The 16,304-nt window shown below is 59.2% G+C and overlaps 2 protein-coding genes across 2 annotated transcripts in view; both read left to right on the top strand.

Moving 5' to 3' along the window:
- Window positions 1-12,128: 12,128 nt before the first annotated feature.
- C17H11orf96 (chromosome 17 C11orf96 homolog) lies at window positions 12,129-13,934 on the top strand. Its single transcript, XM_046643023.1, has one exon. It carries the CDS (start codon window positions 12,451-12,453, stop codon window positions 13,300-13,302), a length of 852 nt encoding a protein of 283 aa, XP_046498979.1. The 5' UTR covers window positions 12,129-12,450; the 3' UTR covers window positions 13,303-13,934.
- An 83-nt stretch (window positions 13,935-14,017) lies between these two features.
- Window positions 14,018-16,304, top strand: part of ACCSL (1-aminocyclopropane-1-carboxylate synthase homolog (inactive) like) — a 101,563-nt gene continuing 99,276 nt past the window's right edge. Inside the window, exon 1 of the mRNA XM_046643019.1 lies at window positions 14,018-14,862. The gene's annotated coding sequence lies outside the window, so the exon portion shown is untranslated. The remainder of the gene's footprint in view (window positions 14,863-16,304) is intronic.

Here is a 16,304-nt window from a genome sequence, read left to right on the forward strand (position 1 = left end):
CGGTGCAGCTCAGAGCCCAGAACTGGGCCTCCTCCAGACCTCAGTTCAGAGAAATAAAAAGAACAGGTAACGTTTTATAGAGCCTGAGTAGGGGGCAGGCCCTGTGTAAGTGCTTTGTGATATTAACTCGTGATTTATCAGTCGTCACAGGAGCCTGTGGACGAGGCACTATTTTCAAGCCCATTTTACAATTGAAAAACAGATGCACAGCCCCTCCGCCTGTGCAGCCATGCCGTGGCTAACCTCTGTGCACATCTATGACTGTTTCCTCGAGTGAATGCCTAGAAGTGGGGTCTATGGCCCAGACTCTGAAGGCTATGCATGATTTTAAGGCTTTCAATACATCGTGGAAATGGCTTTCCAGAAGGGTTGCGCCAACCTGTCCTCCTACCAGCGGCATCTGAGCAGATGTGAGAAATGCACACGGTGCTTCGAGCAGCCGTCATAGGCCAGGCCCCTCGCTCAGTCTTCTCTGAAGCTTCTCATCCTGAGGGAGAACCTGTCCCGCACCCTGCAGGGTGAGCAGACACTCAGAACGTCTTAGCCAGTATAGCATCGTGTTCTATTTTGTGTCATTTGTTGGGAAAACAAGACACACACTTGAAGAACCTCAGTCACAAGGTGAACGGGAGACAGGGGTCCTGACAATGAGTGTGACTGGAGTTGGAGGAACATGAGGTGTAATTGGGGGTGGTGGTCAGGGAAGGCTGCATGGTGGAGGAGGCACCTGGAGAAGGGGGAAGAGGGCCCTGCAGTGACAGCCCAAAGGCTCGTGAGCAGTGCGCGTCCTGGGTGTCTGTGTCCAGGGCTTGTGGAGGGAATGCTGAGCTGGAGGAGAGGCGGTGAGAGAGGAAGAGGGGCCCAGATCAGGGCCGGGGGCCGCCTCAGGCAGAGGGCTCTGGTGGGGGAGCCACCGAGGGCTGGGACGGTGATTTTCAGGAAAGCGTATTGACCAGGAGGGAGCGAGGGGATGGCAGTAGAGGTGGGAAGACCCGTGCGAAAGCACGTCAGGAGCCCAAGCAGAGAGATCTGTGTATGTGGCCTGGTGGGTGCCTCGGGAGAGGCGAGGAGAAAAGCTCTCGGGTTTCCTGGTGTCGGTAACACCCCTTCTTGCCTTGAGCGCTGAAGCAAAAGAAAAGCAGATGCAGGACTCCGCTGTGAGCTCAGAATATCAGTGTTCTTGCTGCCAAGGCTGGCTGGGCGACCTTGGCTCGTGTCCGTGACCACAGGCGTGCTCCTTGACGCTCACTCCCTCTCCAGGTCTAGGCCTGGGGGCGCCCTGTTCAGGGAAACAGCATGGCAGGCTCTGTCCCTATCCGCTGCCAGGAGAACGGCTGCCAGCCCCACTGAGCGTGCAAGCGGGGAGTGCAGGAGGTGGGCCTTCTAGGCCCGCCTCCAGCAGGCGGCCGCTGCTGGCCCTTCCCCATGGCCCCTCCCTCCCAGGAGCTGAGCAGCACGCATCGCTGCTGCGGGCAGGCAGGTCTGAGAGCGGCAGGAAGGGTTCCCTGTCCCCCAGTCCAGGATGCTCTGGAGGAAGGGCTGCCAGCCACCAGCCAGGCAGGGTAGTGCCGGGGCGTCAGTCTTGACCCGGTTAAAATATCTACTTGACCTGGTTCGCAAGCCAGCTCCTCCACATACTGCTGCATGGCCTTCGGCAGGTTGCCAAGCCTAAGTTCCCCCCCTGGAAACAGGGTTGTTGTGAGATTGAGTGGGACAGCTCATGGCCGTCTCAGTCCGGGAGCACTTGTGATCAAATGGTGCGGAGACTTGAAGGGGAGTCCTCACCTGGGCCGGGTGGGGCGGGGCTCGCCCGGGCGGATCTCGCTGCGCTGGAGCGATGGAGCGACTGCTGTGTAGATGGGTCTAGGACAAGGACTTGGGGGAGAGGGCCTGGCATGGGCAAGAGAGACTGGGAAGGCGCCTGCCCAGAGGCCATCGTGGAGGCAGATGGGAGGGAGTGTGGAGAAGGACCTCATCCTGGGGTGTTCCCGCAGCGGGGGCTGGGAGGAGGCAAAGAGCCAGAGAGAGAGCAGCGAGAGGAAGGAGGACCTGAGGAGGTTTTGTCCCGGACCCGTCGCCCCGCGCCCATGAAGTGCTGGATTCTTCCCATTCTAGCCTGGGAGCAGCACGGATAAGAGCTGGCGAGGCTGATGGTGTCGAAGGTTAACAGACCAGCACGAAATCGGGCCTCTGGAAGCCGGCCTGCACATGCTAGGGCACCGGGCACCTGGCCAGCTTCTTGTCTTGTCCCTGGCCGCTGGGCCAAGCATTTTCCTGCCCGTGGCCCCAGGTTTCTCATCTGCAGAAAATGGGAGTGGAACTGACTTCATATTTTTTGTAGCTTTTTTGAACACAACCCATGGTAAGAAAAAGTTTGCACATACCCACTTAACTAAAGCTTTATCCCATGTGTTCACTCTGATGTTTTCAGTTCTGTGGTGTATCCTTAAAAAAATGCTGGTCATGGCTGCCTGACAAATTGTATGGCCCACCAACGCGTCACGCCCCATGGTCTGAAAACACTCACCCAGCTCGTCTGGAAGGTCCCTTCCTCCTCGGGCAGCCCACAGTTCTGTTCCATTTCCTCTGGCCTCACCAGCCCCAACAGCCGAGCCTTTGTGGTTTTCTTCTTTGTATCTGCAAATGGTGGTTTCCAGTCTCAGATGCCTGAGACTCCTGGCGGAAGGTAGAAGGCGTGGTCCAGAGGCCCCCTTGCTGGCATGCGCTGCTGCAGCGCCCTCCCACCCCAGGTCACCCAGTGGGGTCCCGGCTCCTCCACCGGCAGGCTGGGGCATCTGTGAGTGGGGAGGGCCCCCGTGCCTTCTCCTGCCATCACCATGGGAAAGGACGGGGGGTTGGAATGTCATCTACGCTCCCCTCCCCACCCCACCCCGACTCTACTGTTTGGGCCAGAAGACGCCAGTCTTCTCTCTGGAAAAGTTGTTGGGAAGTGGAGCCTGGCTCCCAGTTAGAATTCCAGACTCTTCCCCAGGCCCAGCCCTCTTTCCCTTGTTCCTCCTCCCACTGAACACCTCCCTGGGAAGGTCCAGGAGTCACCATCGTGGGAGCTGCTGATGGATGAGAAGAGCTTTGGCAACTGATGGACCTGGGTTCAAACCCCAGCTCCATCTCTGCCTGGCTGTGTGGCTTTGGGAAAGCTTCTTAACATCTCTGAGCCTGTTGCCTCAACTAAAGCTTGGAGATAATCATACCCGTGTGGGAGGACAAACTTAAGGGTGCGATGAAAGGTGCAAAGTGCCTTGTGCTGGTGCCTGGAACGAGGTAGATGCTCAGGAAAATGCATTCCTTTAAACCCCATGCCCTTGTGGGTCCCTGGGAGGGAACGGCTGGAGGGATGGTGGCTTTTGCCACCTTGAAGGAAGAAGGAAGAGATGCCTTCCATGGGCCAGTGACAGGCAGGGCAACATCAAGCTGGGTGCCCCGGGAGTAACCCCCCCACCATGTCCAAATATGCAGAGACTAGGCGCGACAGGTGCCCCGAGTCCACTGGGCCGCCTGGGGCTGTCCGAGGGGAGGACAGCCAGGGTCTGGGCGAAGGGACTCTCTGGGCCCCAGAAGCGGGCCAGCAGCTGTTTACAAGGCTGATGGTGTGTCCTGTCTCGAGGCCACGCTCAGAACATTACATGACAGGGCATCTTTTTGACCCTAATTTCTTGGAATGTATTAAATTCCCCTCCTACAGGGCAAGTTTCACCCCAGTGTGTTCTCGTGAGTCATCTGTTTTGATCCTCATAACCACGGTGCCGGGAGGAGGATGGGGCAGGCATGAGGCTCTACAATCACAGGTCGTGGCAAGAGCTTTCTAGCAAACACCAGAACCAGGCCTCCAAGCAGGCAGTCTTGAGATGCTGTTGGCTTATTCTCGCGCTGTTACCCATTAACAAGGCGGCGTGAGAGTCATCTTGGCATGCCGTCTTTGGAGCCCACAGCACTTTCTTTTTGGCGCCTCCACCATGATGGGAAATAGTTGGAAGGTGGGTCTGAGCCCAGCTGGGGACAGGCACGAGGGGACCTCTGCCGTGGGGGCCCGAGACAGCTGCTTCCTGGAACTTGGACTGCACTTCCCCTGAGGGCTCCTGGGCACCCTGGCGCTTGATAGCTGCAGAGACCGGGGCTCTGAGAGCTAAGTGACGCGCCCAGGGCCACACAGCTCCAGGAGCAGGGGCTAGGGGACGCCTTGCAAGGCTGCTTTATGCGCTGGGACCTGACCCTTTCCGTGCAAACCTCTAACCCCCTTGCTTGTGTGTTCCTGGCCAGCTCCTGCTGCCCTCTGCTCTGCTTCAGTAACCAGAAGACTCTCCTTCCAGGGCAGAGGCTGGCCCTTCAACCTTGGAACCAAGGTCCGTCCCTGGGGCTTGCTCTGGGGAACACGTGGGCTGGCTCGTGGTTCAGTAGAAGCAGTGGAACTTCTCAGGATCTGAGGCTGTGAGCCCTGGCTTTATGCTTACTGGCTGGGGGATGTCTCTGGGCCTCTGTTTCCCTCTGCATATGTGAGGGGGTAGTGCCAGATGGACCCATTCCGGAGAACCTGTCCTCCCAGAGGGCAGCGAGGCTGAGACAAAGTCCAGGACTCGGTTGTAGCCTCACTCTGCTGCTGCCTTGCTGCTGGCTGTGTGACCTTTGTCTAGTTCCCTCCCCTCTCTGGGCCTCTCTGTCCTCATCTCAAAAAACAGTAAAGATATCCCTGCTTTGCTAAGGTGACACAGGGGAATCTGCTTTGCAAAGCTTGAGGGCCCCAGATTGTGCAGGATTTCATCCTTATGCATGTAGTGATTTTCAGACCGGTGGCCCCAGGGGAGGGACACTCAGGACTGCAAGAAAGCATGCAGGAAGGACAGAGCCACAGACCCTGGGCAGCCAAAGCTGGGCCAGGAAGCAGGTCCTTGGCAGGAAAATGCGCTCCCATTACCCTCTGCAGCATAGCCAGGCCCGCAGGCTGGACAGGGTTCTCATGAGGTTTCCCCCTGCCCCCTCTCCAGCCTGGTGTGCCCTGGGGCTCATCCTGGGACTCAGGGTGCCTCCCCTGGTGGGCCCAGCCCTGCCGTGCCAGCCTCAGCAGCCTGCCCGCCAGCAGCTGGTGTCCCATTGCCCTGCGTACAGTGCGGGCCAGATTAGACACTGAGCTCATCAGGCAGGAATGGGGCCCCGGGGTGAGGAGCGGGGACACTGGAGGCCGAAGCTCTGACTGGGGGTATCACTGGGCCTCCTTGGACCCTGTCCCCTCCTCTCTCTGTGTCTCTCAGACTCCCGTCCTCTCTGTCTCTCTCCCTCCCTCCCGTGCACACACTGACACCTCCTCTTGGAGCTTGCTGGGGATCGTCATGGCAACCCTCCAGCAAAATTATCAAAACACTTTTATGCTCAGTCGTACAGACGAAGTGCTAATTCTGAGTGCGGCAGAAGCAGTTAAGAGGATGCTGAAGTCACAGGCTTTGTGTGGAGGGCTCCCTGGGGGGTAGAGTGGGTACCAGTGGGAGGCAGGGTGGGGCCAGGAGGCAGTACCACCGGGAAAGGCCCCGTCACTCCCCTGCCACAGACACTGTTTGTTGCTGACCCATCCCTACCCCTTGTGCCACATTCACATTTGCAGTCGCCACCCCCCACCTGAATACACACACACACACACACACACACACACACCCGTGGCTGGGCCAAATACACCCAAAGTGCAGATTGATCCAAACAGCAACATCTGGAATAACCATCACATCATTCAGCGGTTGGAGGCCTGAGGTCCACTCCAGGGAGACTTCTGGATGAGGGTGGGGGACCGCCAGCTGACCATGGCTGCTGGCTGGCAGTAGCTCTGTGCCTGGGCAGCAGAGCGGCCACAGGAAGGGGCCTGACTCTCTTGTCCCCCGCCCCCAGGAAGCAAGGAGGGCCTGTGAACAGAGCTGCCCCCACCTGGTTCTTCCCGCCTTGCTGTGCAGCCTCCGCGGCTCCCTACCTCTCTGCCTCCCAGGACAGATTCCACATCCCGGCTCCCACCTGGCCTGGGCCAGGGTACCGCAGGCTCCCTTGGAAACAAGGCCCTGCTAATAGCTGAAGATCTGGTGGTTGCTTTTTTTAAACTCTGGCTCTGCCCAAAAGCCAAAGTGTGGGTGGGGATGGGGAGGAGGCAGAAGCCCCTCCCAGGCTGCTGCCATCTTCCTGCCCCATCTGCTCCCCAGCAGCCCCTCCACGGAGGAGAGCCTTCCCCCGCAGCCGGGCTGCTCGCCACTGGCCCAGGAGGAAGCATCTCCCTCCTGTGAATGGGTCCCCTCATCCCCGCCCGCAGCCTCCCGAGGATTCTAGAATGTAAGAGCTGGGGGGCACCCAGGAAACTAGAGTCTAGCCTGCTTCCCTCACAGATGGGGAAACCGAGGCTCAGCGATGGGAAGCAGTGGGTGCAAGGCCACGGAGTGGATGATGGAACTGAGACTTCTGGTCCAGGCTGTTCCCATCACATCAGAGGGATGGCAATGAGGCAGTACAAGTGATGAGCACTGATTTCTGAGTCAGGCAGACCCGGCTTTGAGTACCGGCTTTAGCACTTAGCACATAGGTGCCCTGGTCAGCTACAAGCACCTGAGTCCTCATCTGAGAAATGGGGTGATGGCAGGCTCCCCTCGAGGGGTGCCAGGAGGATGACGGAGGTGGAGCATGTGCTGAGAAGAGGGACTGTCCTGCAGCCCCTCTAATGGTCACCTTCGGCCCCAGGGTGACCAGGGAAGGCAACTCTGCTGACATTGACCCACACTCTCAGCAAGGCCCAGCAAGCCCCAGAGGGCAACAGGAACCAGGCCCGAGGCCCAGGCAGGCCCCCAGTGCCCATCCCCCTAGATCTGCCCACCCCCACCCCTCCAGCACCCAGCAGTCCTCACTGGCTCCCTCACCCGTGCACCCTACAGAGGGGAAGACCTCGGCCCTTTGGTTTTTGGAGGAAGGTAGATGTGAGTAGGGGTGTCTGATGGAAGAGGCTGCTGTCCCCCAAAGCCCCCCAGGACCCCCATTGGGCACTGGCCCTACCACCCCACAGCGTTTCAGCTGGAATTGTACGCCTGGAGCGTTACTTAGCGTTGCCCTGTCTGCTTCCTCTTTTACACCGTGAGCCGGGCAGAGGGATGAGCCGCCCAGACCCCGCATGCCCTCGGAGCGGGAGCGTCCTGGCACCTTTCCTGACACGCTGGGCCCCGCACTAGGTGCTTTCCATACGGTAATCGTGGACTCCCAGGGGCATTATTTACACTGTTGAGGTGCAGAAACTGAGTCTCAGAGAGTGTGACCTGCCAAGGTCACAGGCTGAACCCGTGGCCGAGTGGGGTTAAAAGTTAGGTCTGTGGCCTCCTAACCGGACTGTGGCCTTTGGCTGACTCCCGCGGGTCAGAGAGGGTGCAGAATGTGGGAAAAGGCCAGCCAGGGCTAGGGCTGGCCCTGGAGGCGTCCTGAGGGGGAAGGAGCGTGGATGGGGAGGGTCAGCAGTGGGATGGAGTCTCTAGGCAGACAGGAGCTCAGATCCCGTCCCTGAGAGGAGGTGTCCATCCCTCCGCCCCCGCCTCCCCTTGAGGCCCCTGTGAGCAGGGCCCTAGGCCAGACTTCCAGGCGGAGCAGAGGGCCCGGGGCTGATCTCATCACTAACTTGGGACATTGCTGTGAAGCACAGGCCTCCTTTCCTCCTGTCACCTCCCTGGGCCGGGGTCGGGGGGCCTCCGTCCAGGAAGCCAAGAGGGTGACCCCGGATACCCCAGTCCCCGTCCGAGGAGTTTGGGGTCCGAGGAACTGTGTGTGTTGGAAAGGCAGCCCTGGTGGAGAGGGGGTGGCCAGGAGCCCTGGGAGCGGGACTCGGGGAGAGAGGGAGCAGAGTGGCGGTCCCCTCCACAGGAGCCTGAGCCCCCGCTGGGCGTCAGCACTGGCCTGGCTGCTGCGGAAAGGCAGTGGCCGAGACTGACCGTCCAGCGGCAAGGCAGACAACACTCATGGGAACAAAGAACGGAGAAGGCTGTTTAGACAGCGGTCAGTGTGCCCGGAGGGAAAGAGGCTGGGGTACCGAGGGCAACCCTGAACAGGGTGGTAGGGAAGGCCGCTCTGGGGGCACAGCACTGAGCTGAGACCTCTGCTCTGGAGAGACAAGTGGCTTGCCTCAGGCCACACAGTCTGTTCAGGCAGAGCCAGGCTAGGGCTTGCCTCTGGACTCCCATTCCAATGGTCTCCCTCCTTCTAGAAACATCCTTCTCTTGGATTCTGATGTGTTCCCCTGGTTTCTCTCTTACCCTGTTGGATGCTGCTTCTCTATGTCCGTGACCGGCTCGTCGTCCTCCCACTGGTGGCTGGTCCCGGCCCTCTTCTGTCTGGAAGGTGGGCTTTCTCCCACTCCCTGTCTATCCCCTGATAACTCCCAAACTGCCACCTGCATCCTCACCTCCCTCAGTTCCCACGTCCTGCTTGACCTCTCCATGTGAATGTCTAACGGTTTTCTCCATCAGGACAACACTAAGTTGATACAACAGAGACCAGAAATTAGAGTGGTTTAGAAATATTCAGTTGATTACCTGCTCATGTAATCGTTCCCAGGGAAACATTTCAGGTTGGTACATGGCTCGGCTCCACAGGGTCATTTAGAACCTGGACTAATGACGTCCCTGCTCTCTTTACCGCGAAGCTTCCAGATTCCTTCTTGTTGTCACTCTCCCAGCCAACGTGAGGGGACAACATGGAGGTCTAGAGCAGGAATTTCCTCTTAAGCAGGTGAGGCAGAAGTTGAACCCACCCCTCTGCTCACATGCCCCGGACGAGAGTTCAGACATACAGCCCCGCCTAGCTGCAAGGGAAGCTGGGAAATGGCCAGCTGCCGTCTGCAGCACAGTCCACCCTCTAGAACGGGGGGGAGGGGGCTTCCTTGCCCTGGGGGTCGAGGAGGCTCTCCTCCACAGGGGCACCCCTCTCACCCCACAGGCCCCTGGCTCTGCCCTTTGAGAAGTCCCTCCTTGTCCCTCAGCCTCCACAGCCACCAACAGAGTTCCTTTGGGCACTTATTTGGGCTGGAACAATCATGGGCTCTCAAAGTCCAGCCTTGCAAAGTTGTTGGTAATAACACTTCCTTCAAAGACTCAGTAGGCCTCAGGTCTGTCTGCTGCTGGTCCGTTTCATGTGCCAGTAGCCACACCCCACAGTTCCTTTCTTGCTGGAGTTCTTGCCCAGCCCATCTCGTTCTCTCTCACTTTAAATGAAAGTTCCCCTGAGGGCATCTGAAGTGACAGACTTGGAACAAGGCAACACCCCCCATGTGATACTTTGCCACAGGGTTGATCCTTCGTTTGGCTGAATGTCTGACCTGATAGACGGGCTTTGAGAAAGGCTCTGAGCCACCATCAGACCGTCTGATCTGCTCTTGGGATGAAACCCGTTGCTTTTTCCAGCCCTGGGACAGCAGTTTGCTGGACTCTCTGTTCTTCTGTCCATCTCTTCTTGCAAACTAGACAGTCTCTTGAATATGTTGCTAAAAGCAGCACTGAGCAGCCAACATATGCAAATGTTTTTGCCTCTTTCCAACCATTTCTCTAGAATTTTAGGCTCAGTAGGCATGTGGTCTGTCTTCCAAATTATCACAGGTAGTGGTTTTTTGGGGTTTTTTTAAGGAAGATCGGCCCTGAGCTAACTGCTGCCAATTCTCCTCTTTTTGCTGAGGAAGACTGGCCCTGTGCTAACATCCGTGCCCATCCTCCTCTACTTTAATGTGGGACGCCTACCACAGCATGGCGTGCCAAGCGGTGCCATGTCGGCACCTGGGATCCGAACTGGCAAACCCCAGGCCGCGAAGCAGAATGTGCACACTTAACCACTGTGCCACCGGGCTGGCCCGGTAATGGTTTTTTATGTTTATTATTTTATTTTTTAAAATATTGCTGCCTTTTCCTTCTTTCTTTTCTTTTAAAGATTGGCCCTGAGCTAACATCTGTTGCCAATCTGTTTTTTTTTCTTCTCCCCAAAGCCCCCCAGTACATAGCTGTATATTCTAGTTGTAGGTCCTTCTGGTTGTGCTATGTGGGATGCCGCCTCAACGTGGCTTGACGAGCGGTGCCATGTCTGTGCCCAGGATCCGAACCTGTGAAACCCTGGGCCCCCGAAGCACAGTGCGCGAACTTAACCCCTCGGCCGCGGGGCTGGCCCCACAGGTAGTGTTTTTAGTAACTGTATTGTTGCAGCGTAACAAGCACTGCCGGCTTTCCGTCTTTCAATATTGTATCAGTACCGCTCCCGCCTGTTGGCCAAGCCAGTGCCACACATTTTAGGGCTTTTATACACAGCAGCTTCCCATTCCTGGTATCAATTTCTGTATTCAAGTGTTACTAAGCTGCTGTTAAAAGGAACTCCAGTGGTCTTAAAATGATAGAAATTAATTTTCCTCTCACGTAATACAATTCTGATCTGAGCATTTCAGGCCTCGCTCCCGTCGGGGGAGGGTCTGATGGGTAGCCAGGAGACTCCACAATGGCCCTTCCCCCCCCACCCTTCTCTTCCCCCCACTCCCCTGTCAGTCAATGACACCACCATGGGACACTTGCTCAGGCCAAACATACGGACATCAGCCTGATTCCTCCCCGTCCGCCCGCAGCAAGGCCGCTCAGCTCTGTCTTCAGGCAAGTCCCACACCTGCCCATTTCCCTGCCTCTCCTCTGTCTTCACCCGCATCCAAGTCTTGGGTGTCTGTATCTGGGGTCATGTGACCATCTTCTAAGGGGGCTCCGCGCTTTGTCCCTGGTCCCTTTCCAGTAACTCTGCACATGGCAGCCCCAGGGACCTTTTAAAAACATAGATTGAATCCTGTAGCCCCCTGCTGCAAACCCTCCACTGCCTGACCATCACCCTCAGGATTAAATGCTCGCTCCCTAACAGGGCCAAGGTCAGGCCTTCCGTGACTCCTCACTCCTCGTGCCTCTCACCCTCTCTTCCTGAGCCACGTGGGCTTCCTTGCTGTTCCTTGAATATGCAAAACTTTTCCTGCCTTAGTGCCTTAGCACTCACATTCGCCGCCGGAAACACTGTCCTCCCACTTGGTCACACACCCGTTCCTTCTGTGTCCTCCACAGGGCAAACAGCTTCAGTGTCACAGATAAGAGTGACAGCTTAGGAGCTATGTCTCCTGGATTTGAATCTCAGCTCTGCTGCTTACTAGCTGTGTGACCTTGGGCAGGTTGCTTAGCTTCTCTGTGCCTTGGTTTTCCTATCTGTAAATGGCGATAATAAAAGTACATGTTACTCAGGGTTGTTGAGAGGATTAAATATGATAATTAACACATTAAATGAAATAAAAATAGAGCATGGCACATGTCCCTCAGGGGTCACTTTAAACATCACCCACTCTGAGAAGCTGTTCCTGGCCACCCCCTCTGCACATCCTCCCCGGGGACCTGCATCCCTGGGCCCCCCACCCCCAGTACCTGCTCTTGCTCCGGGGCTTGCTGCCTGTCCCTCCCACGAGAACGTGACTTCCCCTTGCTGGGGCTTTCCCGTGGCGCTGCACAGTAGGTTCTCAAGAAACCCTTGTTGACTGGCTGTGCAAGGAATGGGCTCCCCAGATTCGCTCCTTCCCAGTGGCCCTGTGAGCCTTGCCGGGCGCCCCTGGGTGTGCGTGTGCGTGTGCGTGCTGCTCTGCCTCCTCAGGCCACCTGGTCAGGTGCTCGCCGTTCCCTCCTGGGAGTTAGGCACCAGGGGCCCTGCTTTCAGAAGCCGGGGGCCCGGGAAGGTCTCAGCCCTTAGCCGGGGCTCTAACGACAGGGACTCCGCCTCCCACCCCGCCTGGCTCCAGCAGTCCCTAGTGGACCCGGTGGTACCCTCTCTGTGCCTCCGTTTCCTCGTATGTACCCTGGGAGAAGACCACGACCTCACCGGCTGCTGTGAAGATCAGGTAGTTAAGGCGTACGAGACGGAGTAAAGCTCTCCAGATGGTAGTTATTATTATTGTTGTTGTTGTTAGTGCCATATTCAAGTGTCAATCTTCTGAGCGTGCTTAGAGGTGCCCGAGGGACTTGGCAGGGTGGGGGGTGGGGAGGTGAGGAGACAGAGAGAGGACGTCGAGGGGAGGGAGGAACTGGGATGGAGTAATCGGTGTGGTCTGCATTCCTCCGTGCCTCTATGGGCGCGCGTGTGTGTGTTTCTGTATCGGGGGGAGGAGGGGACAGGGGGCAGCAAGGATTCAAAGAAGAAACCGAGCCCTTCCTGGGAACTCAGACCTGGGTTCGGGGTTCTGAGGGCCGGGAGCTGCCGCCAACACGCGCCCCCGAGCAGACCCCGCGGAGGAACAACCAGCGCCCCGAGTGTGATGGAGCGGCGGGGAGGGGGCCCTGCGCCCCGCGGCCACCGCGGTGGGTACGAACCTGGGGATCCCAGGACGGACAGTGAGAGCCCTGCTCCCCGGCCGCCCCTGCCGCGCCGCGCGCTCCGGGGCCTCGGATGCTCCCGGAACCCCCGCGGGCGGGGCCTGCCTTCCGGAGCCGGGCGGGCGGGCGGCGCTGGGAAAGGGCTGTCACTTTCCCAGAGCGGCGGGGCGACGTCAGGCGGAAGGGCGCGGGGCGCGCACGCTTTAAATGGCATTCGCTGTCATCCGAGCTCGCAGGCGTGTGGGCAGCAGCGGGCTATATAAGCGGCGGGCCGGGCCGCCGCGAGCAGACGGCGACAGCGGCGGCGGCGGCGAGCGCCTCGGAGCGCAGCGGAGCAGCGCCCCCAGTCCCCGCGCCCCCCGACGGGCCCCCCCGCCCGCCCTCCCGAGGAGCGCCGACCCGGGCCCGCGAGGGCCGCCGCCACCCCGCAGCAGATTTGGATCCCCCGCCCGGCGAGCCCCAGGCTGCTGCCTCCCGGGGGGCCCCGGCGCAGCGGCCGCCCCCGGAGAGCCCCGGCACCCCGCCGCCCGGCCCCGAAGCCGCCGGCAGTGCCATGGCGGCCGCCAAGCCCGGCGAGCTGATGGGCATCTGCTCCAGCTACCAAGCGGTGATGCCGCACTTCGTGTGCCTGGCCGACGAGTTCCCGCAGCCCGTGCGGCCCGCCAAGCTGTCCAAGGGCAAGGGCCGGCTGCGGCGGCCGCGCCAGTCCCGCTTCAAGACGCAGCCGGTGACCTTCGACGAGATCCAGGAGGTGGAGGAGGAGGGGGTGTCCCCGATGGAGGAGGAGAAGGCCAAGAAGTCGTTCCTGCAGAGCCTGGAGTGCCTGCGCCGCAGCACGCAGAGCCTGTCGCTGCAGAGGGAGCAGCTCAGCAGCTGCAAACTGAGGAACAGCCTGGACTCCAGCGACTCCGACTCGGCCCTGTGAGGGGCGCCGCCCGCAGCGGGCACTCGCGGCCCGCCCGGGGAGCAGCGCGCGAACCCCGGGACGGCCCGCACCCCGGGGAGCCCCGAGGACCGGGGCCCGCCGCCCCTCGCGCGCTTGGACTCTCGCCCGCCGGCGAACTGCTCGGTGCGCCCCGCGCCGCGCTTGTCCTGGGCCGGCGGGAGCGCGCGCACGGGGCGCCGGGGAGGGGCCGCTTTCTTCGCCCTTGTAAAGGTTTATTTTTTAACTCTGCCCAGTACGAACTCTGCTGCGAGCGTGTGCGGGGAGGCCCGCCCGCGCCCAGGCGGCCCGGGGTCGCCAGGGCTTCCTGGAGAGCCCCTCCACGCCCGCCCTTGTCCGATGGTTTGCAACTCCGATTTTGCACACCGCTCCACCGTGCCCCCCAGCGCACACCCGTTCTCACTCACGCCAACACACTCTCGCTGAACACTTTTCTAAGCGTTAGGCGCGGCTGATGGACTCGGGGCGCGGCGCGGCTGCCGCTGCGCCGGAGGGTTGATATTTATTTTTGCATTGCGATGGCTGACGGCCTTTATTTAATGATCTTTTTACTTGGATATGTCTGTGAGGCTCCGGAACGGAGACAAATAAAGTCAATATATTTGCACAGTGCATTTCTCCAGGCTCTTGACTTCTTGAACCTTCGGTACCCAGTTTCCCAAGACTGGGGGGAGGTGGGGGAAGGATGCGGTTGGAATGGGGGGCCGGGGATCCCCGAGTGGAGGTAACTCCACAAGCTTCAGTCACAGGAACGAGGTCGCGCCCCTGGTGCGCAGATCCATTACTCGCCTCCCCAAGTGGATCCACACCCGGCCCAGAGCGCTCCTGCCTCCCTGCTCTGTTCCCCATCGCCGGCGTCCGGGATGGAGTGAAGCAGCCGGCAGGCGAAGGTCGGCGCTGCGAGGACAGAGAGCGCCTTCCTTGGTTCAACTGACCTCTCAGGGAGGCCGGGGTCAGGGACCATCGTCCCGCACCCACCGCGGAAGACCCGGCTGCCTCCGCGCCCTTACTGGGCAGGGGATGAGGAGAGGCCCAAGCCAGCAGTGGGAGACCCGGGAGGGGATATTTGGGTGGTGGGACCCGAGGGAGGGCTGGGAGCCCTTTCAGGCTGGGCTACAGTGTGGGTGCGCACTCACTGTCGCGCGCAAGTGAGGGCCCCGCGCCCCCCGCGCTGACTCAGCGTAGTGCCCGCGCCCCTGCGCTGCGGGAGCAACCAGCGGCTGTTTCCATTCTTCGGTCTCCTTCTCCAACCCTCTTTGCCCTCTTCAGGGTTCCGCAAGGAGGGTGGGGCATGGCTTCGGTCGCAGCGCTTGGGTACCACCGAGTCCCCGCCCTTTGTTTACAGACGAGAAAACAAACTTAGCAGAGAAGGAAAGGTCACACGAAGAGTCGTGGCTGCGCGGCCAGCTCTCCTGACTCCCGTCTGGCGCTCCTTGCATCACACGAGTCTGCTTTCCAGCAGCTGCCCGCATCTCTGTCTACACCCGTAACCCTCCAGGTTAGCGGTGTAACGCCGTCACCTGGCAGCAGGAGGCGATGGAGGTAAGAAACAACAATCGGGTGAGGAGGGCAGGTCCCCGCCCTTGTGGCCCCCGCCCAGCCCACCCCTCCAGGATTACTCCGGAGTAGACCCACCACGGCCAGGCTTTCCGCTGAGTAGTTCAGAGGGACGCGGAGAGCTCGGGCGCCTTTCTTCCCTGTCGCTCCAGGTGGCCACGTTTCTGCGCTCGGGTGCCCTCTGGTGGCGGGGGGCTGAAACTCCGCCCGGCCAGGCCCGGCCGAGGATCTGAACCGCCCTTTACTCATCACTCCGCACCTCCTGTAGCCCTGGGCTCTAAAGGAAACAGCAGAGCAGAGGAAATGAAACAAAGAAACAAAAATCGAACCCTGAAGGCCTGAAGGAATGTCTCCCCACTGGCTCGAGAGAGAGGAGGCCAGGCCCAGGGCCTGGGGATTGGGGTCTTTGGCGCTGGTCTAGCCCCTGGGAACACACTGGCCGTTTCGGCCCCTAGCCACAGTTCCGTTGCGGTGGGGGCGCGTGGCAGACGGCCCTGAACTGCAAAGCTTCCGCCCGGTGAGGCAGCACAAATCCGTGCTTTGATTCCAGCCTCTGCAGCTGCAGTGGCTACGCTGCTGTGAGCTCCTCTGGGCGGGAGCAGAGTGGCTGAAGCGGGCATCCTCCGCCGGCTTTCTCTTCCCTCACCCCCCTCCCCTCCCCCATCTTATCTTACATCTTTAACAGTAGCTCTTGGACGCCCCAAGCCTTCCTGGTGGGTTTGACACCTTTCTGCCTGAGACCCTGGCTAGGCGTCTCCCCTCCCGGCCCCAGGTGCCAGGACTCCTCTTCCTGCTGGAGAGCCTCTTGCTTCTGCCCACCTCCAACCCCTTCCCCAGCTGCGGACCCACCTGCAGGGGCTCCTGGGGTCACCACGGCCAGTAGCCGGGTTGTTGTGGGGACCACATCCCATCGCTCCATTCCCTGCTCAGTCTCTGGCTGGGCGCAGCCGGGAGCAGGAGCTTCGGAAATGTTTGCTGGGTTAAAACGGGGACAGGGCAGTGAGGAAGACTGACGCCCATCTTGCCTGCCTCCTGGATTGTTTTAAAATTATTCTAATGTTTTATTTCCCACGAAGTATTCGTTCTCTGTAATACAAAACAAGCCACTCATACTCCCACCCCCCAAGATAAATACGTGACCATTTTGAGAGGTATGCCTATATGTGCCTATTTTCTTTTACAAAATGGGTTTATGTTCTAAATACTATTTTTAAGCCGCTTTTTTACTTATTTGGATTTGTATTAAATATCAGTATGTTTGGAGCTACGTCGTGATTTTTATAAAATTCTATTGAATAGATACTCTGCATTTAATTAAGCTAACTCTCTACTCTTCGATATAAAAGTGATGTCCTGTTTGCCCCAGTTTCTTAGTTTTGCCTATAGCTGGCTGTTGGTTCTGAGGATGGATACAGAAAGGCTACACG

Source organism: Equus quagga, chromosome 17, assembly GCF_021613505.1.
Source record: "Equus quagga isolate Etosha38 chromosome 17, UCLA_HA_Equagga_1.0, whole genome shotgun sequence".
NCBI lineage: Eukaryota > Metazoa > Chordata > Mammalia > Perissodactyla > Equidae > Equus > Equus quagga.